At 31.1% G+C, this 12592-nt stretch overlaps 1 protein-coding gene across 2 annotated transcripts in view; it reads left to right on the plus strand.

Moving 5' to 3' along the window:
- The window catches only part of LOC118184316 (xylosyl- and glucuronyltransferase LARGE2s-like), a 131396-nt gene that overhangs the window by 71758 nt on the left and 47046 nt on the right, over nucleotides 1-12592 (plus strand). For both annotated transcript variants that reach the window (XM_035353969.2, XM_035353970.2), the window contains exons 7-8: nucleotides 2525-2683; nucleotides 11578-11700. In XM_035353969.2, coding sequence (XP_035209860.1) covers nucleotides 2525-2683; nucleotides 11578-11700 — 282 coding nt within the window. The remainder of the gene's footprint in view (nucleotides 1-2524; nucleotides 2684-11577; nucleotides 11701-12592) is intronic.

Genomic DNA, 12592 nt, shown 5'->3' on the forward strand with positions numbered 1-12592 from the left:
TAATTAAAAAACAATTTAAATGTGTGTTGTACATATGTGTGTGGGGGCATAGTACTTTGTGCTGAAATTATGGCCAGAGGAATGTGACTGGTTGAAAATACTATATACAGCTAGTTCATGGCCATAGCTGGCTCTCCTAAAAATAGTAAATTTTGATATTACGAGTATTCCTAGGGGGACACCGAGTGTGTGTTATCACTGCTTGTAAGGGAGATCACTGCCCTAAGAAGAGGATGCAATGAGTAATAAACATAGTATAATTCTCAGTTCATATTATAGCAAAAATATAATGTCATCTCTTTAGAATCTGGTATTGTGTTCAGATTGCAAAACATAGGTCAAAGTTTTTCCTTTCCTCATCTTCGGGCTTTGTGCTAACATAACAAAATTTTCAACAGAAAAACTGGGAAGAAGGAAAGGATCTTCCTCAAAATTGGGGGTGGAGAAAGAAGTCCAACCTCTCTTCGGAGTAGGCTATGGCAACCATTGTTCCATGTAAAATGAACAAGAGCACAACAGCATTCTTGACAGATATCAGTTCTTCCTGGTTATGAGGGAAGTTGTAATATGAGTAAGTATGTAAGTTATGAGGGCAGTTGTAATGTTATGAATAACAGAAAATTGAAAAAGATAGAGGATAGCATTCGTAATTAGATCTTCCATTTTGTTTTAGAATCAATCAACTATGATCTTAAGACGAAAAAACTTTTTTCTCTCCAAGTTAATTTTTACAAATAATGTTAACAAGTAAAGGAGATTAGAAACTCTTTCCTATGCTTTGCATGCAATGAAGATTAAACTAAAGAAATGTCGTGATATAAAGCCACGGCATATATGACGTACACTGCGAAAAGGAAAAAAATGAAGAGTTCTATATCTCCTGTTCTACTGGGCCGATTAACAAAATTCAAATTGCGTTTTTCATGTCTCAAAAAATGCGACTTAGGATATATATTAGATTTATATATAGCATTGTTTTAACATTAGTATGCTCATTTTGTTTTTAATCAACATGCAATATCTCTATATAAATAGAATCTGCTACTTTTAGTATTAGTACCTTAAGGTAAACTAGCACTTGTTACTTCAAAGCTCAATGAAAATATTTTTGGATGTTCTCCAGTTTTGTAATCTAAGCTGTAAAGCTAAACCATCAAATTGTTTTAGTTTTATTTATATTAATCATTCATTGCTTCTTAATCACTTCTTATATATACAGAAAATTAAAGATTTGTCATAGTCATATTTGTGTTGGGTTGACAAACTGTTTCTGTTTCTGACCGCACCTGTTTTTGTTCTGCACAGCCAATCCATAGCCAGAATAGGGATTTACATTTGAAATGTGTATTATTTGTATCTAATGAACATGTATGAAATATAAGGCATATTTCTGCAATAATAGACTTTTCATAATTTCCTCAGTCTACCTCCATTTATCCAAAATAAATTTTCTTCTATTCTATTTAGCTTTTTATATAATCTACAAATTAGTACATATTAATGATAAGAATACTTATTGCTTTGCTTCTCATATGCTCCTTTATTATTTTATTTTTCCTCTATGTGGGCTGGCAACACAGCATTTTGAAAAGTTGTGAAATTATGCTATTGCCAAGTATTGTTATTTTCAAATTTTTTTAATTGTCTGTGTAAAATATTTCAGCTTTAAAAAGGGGAAAAGAAAAAAATGCATATTTCCGGTGAGCAGAATTGTTGGAATTTTTTCCAAGATAATTAATCATTAAAAATTGAAGATCTTGCATGTCCATTTTCCTTTTATTTAACAGCAAACTGAAATTTGCAAAGTCACTACTCATAATTTTCATAAGCTATATATTTAAATAGGAACAATAATATTGCTAATATATATATTTCAAATTATAGAAATATGACAAGTTTTATTGGCCATGCTCTTCTTGTGACTGACTGTCTAACTCTAAATCAAACATTCGTACAGCTATGTACTCATACTGTAACTTATACAGATTTTAGTGCTGTTACGTTTAAATACTTAGTGATCTTAATTATTGAACACTGAAGGATTTTGAATGTGTCTAATATTTTTCATCAGTCGTGAAGTGTTGATCTCAGTGAACCTGCAATTTTTCTCTTTTTTTTTTTTTTTTTTTCTTCTTTTTTTTAATAAAATGGGTGATGTTGCTTCTGCATTTAAAATCTCAGCATTAGCCCTTTTTTCTAGAGGTAGCATTAGCCTGTCTTTAGCTGATTATCATCATCTGGCTTGTTAAGATCTTTAGGTCCTTAACATACAACAGTAAGATGCCTATCATCTTAATATGCATGCTTGTAATATAATGATGAATTATCAACTGTTTTTTTGAAATTTTGCTAAAATGTTGATGTAGAAATAATATTAGTATATTAAATTCTAAATCCTGTAAAATCTAATTATTTTCAAACTTGTTAAAAATATGTATGAGATTTTATATTTATTGGTGGCTTTGCATAATTGCATCTGATATTATATTCTGAAATTTTTTATGCATTTTATATCGGATTTTAGTGCAAAGGATCAGTTCAATCAAGTAACACTTGTTACTCAAGTTTCCATGGACAGATTATCAACTCTTGAACGCAGTCTTCACATGTGGGATGGTCCCGTATCATTGGTGATATATGTTGCAACTAAACATTCTGAGAAGTTGGAATATGAATGGCAAAGGTAATTGTTTTCTTGCTTTTTTTTTTTTTTTTTTTTTTCTTTAAAAGTTTCTTGTTCATGTTCTCCGGGATCAGGAGGGGCCCAAGAGCGATGCGCAGTGCAGGGAGAAAGTTATGCCACATATGCATGACGTCATGTGGGTGACAGCGTTAGTTCTTGGCGTTTGTTTACTTTCGTTGCATCAACAGTTTGATTTGATTTGTGTTGTTAATTTGCTATTATACCTAGGTGAAAGTGGCAAATTGTGCTATAGCGTTGTGTCAGAATCATACACGTTAATACGTTTTTTGGCGGAAAACACTCTTTACAACCAGATAAAATAACTATTTTTTTAATGAATTTATGTAGTTTTCATACATGACTGTGATGTAATTTTACATTTATTTTTCATTTTACTGCTATTTTACATTTAAATTGAATAATTTCTCATTTTAAATCATTTTTTATCATAATATTCATTTTTGTGTATGAGACTTACATCATAGTGAGATATTTAAACTCAGTGTCATGTTTACCAATACTGAGTACCTGAATGATTAGTTAATAAATTCGCATATCCAACTTCATTCACATGTTTTGGTTACTTTCTTTACATCCCAAACTTAATTCTATGTATTGAAGCAGCGTCTGGGTTAAGCTTTGCGAACTAAGTAAACTGATACATGCCTCACCGTGAGGAAAGAACAATTTCTCGACCACACTATGATGCAAACATCGAATGAGTGAGTGACATATTTCCTTCAGTGTTATTTAACTGATGCATACGGGTATGTGTGATGTAATTTAATTGATATAACTTACACATGCTTGAACCTGAAGGAAAAAAAATCTGTGTATAATGCTAGAATACAAATAGCGAAAGAGTAAGTAAGATATTCTGTTCAGTGTTATTTAACTGCTGCATATGTTTTAATTTTGATTCCATATAACTTGTTTTTAATTATAAGAGAAAGAAAAATAATTCAATATTGAACACATATTTCGAGTATAACAAAATTATTTTAAGAGACAACCTGATAAAAATACATTAGTAATTAAAAATATTTAATTTGTGTACAGGCTGAATTGAATTTAAGATGTGGTGGTGTATTTAATTATGGCAAAGCACACTAGGGCTATCTGCGTAATAGGTGTGATGCCTTCATGGAGGACTTTCTCAGGGAAACTGGCTCGTATACACGTTACACATGAGGAAAACCACAAAAACACCCATGCTGCCAGCCCGTTCACGGGATTCGGACCGAACTACCAGTGTTCGGCGACTTTACCGCTCGGCCGCTGGTGGGCCGAAACTAAGATGTAGGGCAAGTTTATTATTATTATTATTGTGCATATATGTGTAAGAAAATGTATTTTAATTGTTCCATTTTTAATGTATGGAAGGAAGAATAGGATGCCAATATCGAAGATTATTTACTATAGCAAATAATCACGTCAGGATAAATGTTATATAGAAATCTTGGGAGTGTAAGGGATTATAAGAGTACTTTTAGATTATACTGAAAATATACGCACTTCTGTTAAAATCTGAAGTGAATCAGTATGAAGTGACTTTTCACTTTAAAAAGAATGTGATAAGTATACTATTTAAAAGTATAATGACGGATATTCAGAAATTTGTAGAATTATATGGTATTTAAATATGAATTTGTTAAGTCAAATCTTTTTATATATATTTTTGCTTGAGCTATGTAATTTAAACTGAAAATCACGATCATATATTTCTCATGAAATGTCAAAGTTCATTTGTATTAAAAAAAGTGCATGAGCAATGAAAATAAATAGAATAATACTTTTTGATTATGTTTTTACCATGGTCTTAGCAGTTATGCCATCATGTGTTCTATTCAACAAGATTTATTTAGTGCAAACAATACTACGAAAAAACATTGAAAAACACCTTGATTTACAATATTTATTTCCCTTAATTAACTTAAATATTGTTTTTCATTTTCTAATGCTTTCCTTTAGGAAAAGAATTTAATGTTTACAATTATTTTCAGCATTCGTATGAATTCTGTGCATAAAATAAACATTTTCTTTAATAAAATACTTAATCGGAAAGTATATACCCAATATTTCCGGTGTATCTACCACATATAAAATGATCATTTTACTTTAGTTTACATTTTTTCCATTACCAAAATCATGTAGCAGATGCGTCGGCCGATGCATCTTGTCTCCCGGATGACGTCACTACCAGCAACCAATGGCACGCTTTTTCCATTCCTGGCCTAACCTTAGTATATTAAAGAACCTTGTCCGGGATTACGTTTCCATCCCTTGAGTAATTGTGGGAGGAGCAAGTTGCATGTTTCTATCTGATTAACCACATTTGTTTGGAGTGGGTTGTTCCTTATACTGGTTTTCTTTTGTTGGCATAGCAGCAAAAAAAAGGGGGAAAATTTTTGAGGATCTTATGCTCTCAGTTAGCATACCAAATTGTGGTCTTCCTTAACTTTCTAATTTGATCCAGCTTATTGTTGTTTGCAGGCTATTATTATTACAGCTGTCTTATCAAATTTCTGAATTTTTAAAGTTTTAATTTTCAATTATGTTGAAAAGAGTTTCTAATTCGAGAGTCGTAGCAGGATATGCAAAGCATATTTGGTACTTGCCAGCATTGGTGACATTGAACAGCATTGGTACAATTCATCCTTAATAAGGGTGATTTCAAAATTAGATAAAACAACAGCCTTTTTTCCACATATGAATGCCATTGAAGGTGAAATTTTCCAATTAATAGAATTTATGAAGAAATGTGGAAAACTGATATTAAATGAAGATGATATAACAAACATTTTCCATTTTGATGACAATGCTTCAGTCAGTAATAAATTAAGGAAGGTGAAATCTGTAATATGATTTTAAATTTAGAAAATATCCCTACTGATAGTGAAGAAAGTGAGATACGAATTTCTGAGAATGTAAAGGTTTTCATTTACAGTTTAGTGGGAATTCTCAACATGGGAGGAACAGGACAAACAATGGAACTTTGTAACTGAAAAAGAAATTATGCGTGTCTTTAAAATTAAATAGAAATTATTAGCACAAAACTGAAATTAAATTAAACAATTTACATCCAAAAAATGTTTAATGAAACAAATAAATATTGAATTTTGCTGCGTGAATTTTGATTTCTTAAGGTCGTAAATTCTTCATCATTTCATAAACACATGTTTCGTGTTTTTGACTTGTATAAAATTTAAATTTGTGATTTAAAATTTGGAAATTTTCAAAATCTGAAATCATTAAAGTGCCAACAATTCTGAATCTTGAACTTTGTATTGTATTATTTTTGCTGCAAAGGTCTTTTTTAAAGCTATTGTACAAAGTAAACAAAATTCATAAGTGTGAGTGACAGTTTCCTTCAGATGTAAATCAGAAAGAATTCATTTTGCATAGTAAAGGTAGATACTGAATCAAAATCCTCATTGTAACTCTTAATCAATCGCTTGACAAAGTAGAAAAATGATAATTCGTAGACAGTTGTTATGTAGTAAAGTTGAAATCTGATATTTTAAAAGTTTTTTCAGAAAACTGAAAAGTCAAAATTTTTAGAACGAGTTAGAAATTTTTATTTAAAACTTGAAGACAGTTTTGTTTAACCCGTAACAGGGGAGGTGAAAAAGTTAAACATAACAGGGGACGTGCAGTCTCAGAGACCGCGCATTATAATAAATTTTTAAAAATCGTCTAATTAAAATATCATCATGATATTTCACTTAGATGTTCTTTGAACATTTTACTCTGAAAAGAAAATATGTTTTTACACTTTAAAGTGAAATTAAAGTTTTCGCAGAAAATTTCCCCATAGCCTCAAATTTTTCGATGAAAATCATATGCTGCACTAAATTGTATAAAACTAAAAATAAGAATGCATCTATTTTGAATTAACTATTTTATCTATATTAGTTAATATTCAAAGCAAATTTTAACCGCAGAAAATTGTATGTAGCACAATACAGAAAAATTTTGACAGTACCTAAAATAACAGTATCTCACTGATTTTCTGATGGTAAACAATTTAGTTTTCGTCTTCTTTAGCATATTCATTGCATAACTTTTGGGTGCATTCCAAACAAACAGGGTCTTGGCAAATATACTGTCTTTCTTTTCTTGCTTGGGGGGCACAGACGACATGTTTTCCTTGATTTTAATTTTGCTTCTTTTGTGCACTGCTCCACATCCTTAGACTCAGCTTCTTTTCCTAAAATCCGCTTTATCGTCAGGCGCAATTCTTGATTTCTTCTTGGATTTTTCCCTCTTGTGTGTAGTAGTGGTTGGACTAATTCTCTCGCTAGTTCTTTCGAAAGCACCATTCTGGTCATAACAGGGTTTTGGTTATAACCTTGGTGCAAAATGCATGCGTTTACTGTACTCATATCTACTAACCGGTAGAAAAGAGCCATAGGCCAACGCGTTGTTCTCCTACTACAGGAATGGACAGAACATTTTTCATCTAAAGCATCAACACCACCTTTGGTTCTGTTATAAAAACCAATTATTTCAGGTTTCTGTGTTTCCGAGTCTGTTTCTATCGAATGATGCTATTATGATATCAAAACCACTGCTCGCCTTTTTTTCGCAGAAATTTTCTTCACAGTCATCTTCTTCACTAAAATCACTTCCAACTTCGTCTGGAATTTTTTTCAGTTCTTCTGCATAACGTGGATCAGAAGGATAAATGAATCTCCGCTGACCTAACTTCAGAGCCATGTGTTCACTACTGCCAAAAATTGTAACACTGAGAGGGAGATGAGGTCTCGCAGACTGCTCTAGAAGAATTTCAACAGATACACTTGCCAAAGCATTCCGATAAGAAGGGGTCAGAAAGAAGGTCACGAAGCGTGAAGCTAGGGGAAAATCCATTCACTTGGACAAAAAGCATGCAATAGGGGTGATGGGAGGAACATGTGGCGCGGTCCGTCAGACCGCACGTCCCCTGTTACGGGTTTAAAAGGATTCATTTATGAGAGCATTCACACCAAGATGGGGGGAGGGGAATGATAGTATTTAATAAAAAGTAGTTTATAGTTTCTCATGAACTGAGGAAAACTAAGAAATTCCAATCCAGGACAGTAACATGAATTAAATTATTTTGACCTTTTTAAATTAGCAGCATTTCAGATGTTCAACCATTTCTGAAATCTTTTATTTTATGCCATAATAAATATAGTAAAATGATATTTTGCATTCTTCATCTGTATAAAGAGCAACATTCTTTTGTAATATCTGTATATGATATTCATTCATTATCAAATCGAATTTAGCGATAGTTTCTACTAATTTTGAAAAGTTACCGTCATCTTTATCAGAAGATTCTTTAAAGAATATCTAAAAGCTATAGATTATCACATGACAGTATTGTATATTAGTATACATACTTCCAATATTTGTTCTGAATTTCGTATGGTATTTTGTGTTCTATGAATTGTACATTTTTCACTTCACAGCATTTTAAGTTTGTTATACTTTTATCCGTTTTCAATGTAGGCACGTCTTCTTTCATTCCTAATATTAGGTGCACTGGGATTGTATAGCATAAAACTCTATTCTCAGTACTGAAATTAGTCAAGCCTGAAGTTTATTTTTTAGAATATGGAGTTCATGAGTCACAATAGTGGCACATTGACTATTTTCTATCATACTCATGAAAGAGTATGTCAAAATAAAGTGGGTAGTTTATTGCAAGCTTCCTGTTCAAGTTTTTATCACTACACTCAGTCATGCAATATGTGTAAATTTCTTGAATGTATAAATATGATTACATAATGTATAATTAATATAAAAATACTGTTATCCACTGCACACACTTCTGCTGGTGTATGAAATTGTCCTCATCGATCACTAATTGGTCTTTCTAAAATTTTCTAATCTCCTGCACTGAATTGTGCATATCTGCATAAAATGGCCATGTGACTGTCACTTCAATTAATATTTCATAGAGATTGTTTTGTAGCTAATGTAAATGGTTGAGGAACTTAAATATTATATTTCTCATATTGTCTGTGCTAATTCTTAGTAATTACACTATGTCAACCAAAATGTTATTTATTATAGCTATGATATGCAATCCTGAGTAGGAAACTTCAGTTGAATCTTTTCTAGTTCTTTTATATCTATATATAAAGTCAGAGAGGTAAGATTAGACATGATGCATTCATTCTTTAGATCTGAACATAAGCACCAAAATTTACCTTTTTCTGATTTCTGATCTTATGATTCATTTTTGTCTGGTGTTAATTCCTTCTTAAATCGGCTAAAAAAAGAAAAGTTAATTGAAATCTCTACAGTTAAAACTATGTGAATAAATTTGTAATTATAATGCAAATTTTAGCTGTCACTACAGAAAATACTTTGATGAATCAATTTAAATAAGCTACTAGGAATTGTTGTCATTGAAAATTTTTTAAAAAATTAAGAAAAGTGCAGTGCTCTTTACCCATTGAAGTTTCCTTTCTTTTATTTGCATGAAAATGCATTTTCTGCTTTGATCATGATAAATTCCAAACAGTGAATTGCAAGTAAAAAACAATTTCAGCATGGTGATTGCTTGTATGAAACTAAGAACAGAGAGTATTATTCACAGAATTTGGTCCCTTATGTCATGTTAAGGCATTCTTTTTATTTATTTATTTTCATTTTTATAAGGCTGAAAATGTTTCAGATTCTCATTTCTGGCACCAAGAAATCCATCTCTTCTGATGTTTCCACCAATGGGAACTGCCCATGCATTCCATCAACAAATATTTTCATCTGTTCATACCCTATCACATCCAGGGATTAGAAGCACCAGAAATCTAATCATGCAAAGATTTAGCCAGATATGAATGGAGATATCAGTTATGGTGTTGGTCGTATCTGGAATGCCTACCATCCAAAGACATAATCATTTAGCTTTACTGAACATAAAAATTCAACCTGAACATTTTCAACACGTCCACATTGATATTATTGAATCCTTACCTACATGCCGAGGCTTCAAATATTTGCTAACAATGATTGATCATTTTTCAAGATGGGTTGAAGCACTACCTATAACAGATCAGTCAACAGAAACAATTGCAAAGGGCATAATTTCAACCTGGATATGCAATTTAGTCCACATTGTATTACTTCTTGACCAAGGATGATAGTTTAAAAGTCAATTTTTCTTATCTTTGGGTAATTATTTTGGTTTTAAGACCACTAGGACTATTCCATACCATCCACAATTGAGTGGATTAATTGAGCAGCAGCACAGAACTATAAAAGCTAGCTTGAAGTGCCATTTGCAGCAAAACAAATCTTGGGTAGATGATTTACTATTTGTTCCTCCTGTATTATGCATTGCTGTGAAAGAAGATAAGGATACTTTTGAGCTTAGCTCCTTTATGGAAGTTCCCTCCACCCCATTTGCTTGGAGAGTTTGTTACAAAGTTTTATAATGTCACACATTCAGATTTTGTTCAAAGGCTACAAAGTATCATATGTGGCATGAAACCTTCTATGACAATAACTAACAATAATAATGATTCTAACTCATGGCAATAAAGCCAAATTGCTCACGTTTTCATGTTCAAATAATGTGGTCACTTTATATTTATAACCAGCTTATTTTGGTCCTTTTGTTATTAAACAACAAGTGCCAAAATATTTCTATATAGAAATTAATGGAACTGTCAAAATATCAGTTGATAGACTAAAACCATGTTTTATTCTAAATGAAAACACAGAGAACTCATTGGAAACTTCCATGTCCTAGAATGATGCAAGCTTACCTCTCCAGTGCAAACCTTCAGAGGGAATCTTGCCTGAGAATGATTCCTATGATACTGCACACAATGGAAGAACTGTTGAGTTTCTACCTTATTTATAAAATTATGTCTCATATCGTTTTCACTGGGAGGGAGGTGTGCAGTACTTCCTATATTGTTTCTAAAAACTGTTTATCTTTTGTAAAGTGGCAGTTCCATTATTTTTCAGTTCTTAAAAGTATGAAAAAAATGAAAATATTTTGTTTTCTTCATGTTATCAAATTCTCTGATCTTTATTTATTTAAATGGTTAAAAGGTAGCTGAAGGTTAAAAAAAAAGGCTTGTACTACTTGTGCTTCATTTAGACCTAGTGTGAATGCTGTGTTAGTGACTAGTAAGTTAAACTTCAATTAACCCTGTCATCTGTAAAAGGCCGCTGGGTATCATAACTAATCTATCAGGATTGGTGAGTTATGAAGGTGACATTTTACAAAGGAAGTATTTTAATTAGTGAAAGCAGAGTAAAAGTTAGTGACTTTAAAGTATGTAAAACAAATGTTTGTTAAGAATTTCATTATTTATAAACCATGAAGAGAAGTGACTGAAGAACAGCACATTTAGTTCTATCTTTTCTGTAACATTTATTGGCTTGATTCCTTTTTACAGGTAATATTTATTTTCATAATGTGTAAAAGTTGTGAGAAGGATTTTTAAATAACTAAAATAATAGGGGAGCAAAATATTTTAAGATAAAGAATATGTATATAAACTGGAAATAAATGTCTTGTGTAAATAAAAGTATATGTGCCATTTCAGAAGTTGGAAACCCATTCGATATACTTTGATGACTAACCTTTGTGTTTTATTTAAACTACTTTTGCCTACTATTCAATTCTGAAACAGATAAATACTAAAAAATTTATGAAAAATATGTGTGATTGAATATATATTGATATGTGGGATTGAATATATATTGATATGTGGGATTGAATATATATTGATATGTGGGATTGAATATTGAATATTTATGAAAAATATATATGAATAGAAGCTAATTATTTCATGTTTCTTAGAATATTTTTATCATACCATCTCTTTCAGTTTGCTTTATTTGGTTTATGCAGCACTTCAGATTGCTTATTGTTTCATTTCTAGGTTATATATACAGAAGAAGCTCAAGAACCTTAAACTTTTATCCTCTAGTCATGTTACATTAGCATTTGGAAATTCTTTTAATGATGATTATCCAATTAATGCATTGCGTAATATTGCTATAAGGTAATTCTGATAAATTACTGCATAGATTTAATTTAGTATTTTGTGTTCCTTTTGTTTTATATTTTTTTTTATATAAAATCATTATTAGTAAAAGTGTTGAATAACGAAATGCCTTTAAATCAAAGAATTTTATTCATTTACAGTTTAAATTTCTTTGGCTTTAAATTAAAGTATTTGAAAAATGAGCTTACTGTCTACTTAGTTCAAAAAATTGCTCCACCAGCCTTCAAGAAAATGTATTCATTTTTTTGCACATAATTATTCTAATTTCATCATTAAATTAAAATTTTGGCATTACATATGTAAACAAGAAATTTTATTTCCGTTTGAAAATTTTCAAATTGTCTTGTTAAATATGTTGAATTCTTCTGTTGTGTAAATGTTTTTAATGCCAGAAAACATCCTTACAGGCTTCTAAAAATTAAGCTAATAGAAAAAAATATGAAAGTTGTCTTATTGTAATTATCATAATTTTCAAATTATAGTAGTGATACCTCCAATAAAGATGACAGAGGATCATTTCTTCCCTCCCATTAAAGCTTTGTTTCTGAACTTACATATGAATTTTATTATGCTTGTATGTATGGTTATCAGCAGTTGAGGCTGTATGGATCGTAATCCATTTTGCTAAATGGATTTAAAGTAATGTTTACAGCTTGGTGTAACATTTTTACAAATGGTGCACACTGCAGTGAATTTAGTGCAGCTATTGGATGAATTTTTGGTGACAGAATGATACCAAAGGAAATATAGCTATCAAGATAGCCCAATTTCTCACTACCAGATTTCTTTTTAAGGGGGTAGCCAAAAGATTGTATACAAGGATCAGTCCGAAACTATTCAAAAACACAAGGATGTGCCATCACATCTAACATTGGTTGACTGAATTGAT

The sequence above is a fragment of the Stegodyphus dumicola genome, chromosome X1 (assembly GCF_044657685.1).
Source record: "Stegodyphus dumicola isolate Sdum_Otavi_A_Nest chromosome X1, ASM4465768v1".
Taxonomy (NCBI): domain Eukaryota; kingdom Metazoa; phylum Arthropoda; class Arachnida; order Araneae; family Eresidae; genus Stegodyphus; species Stegodyphus dumicola.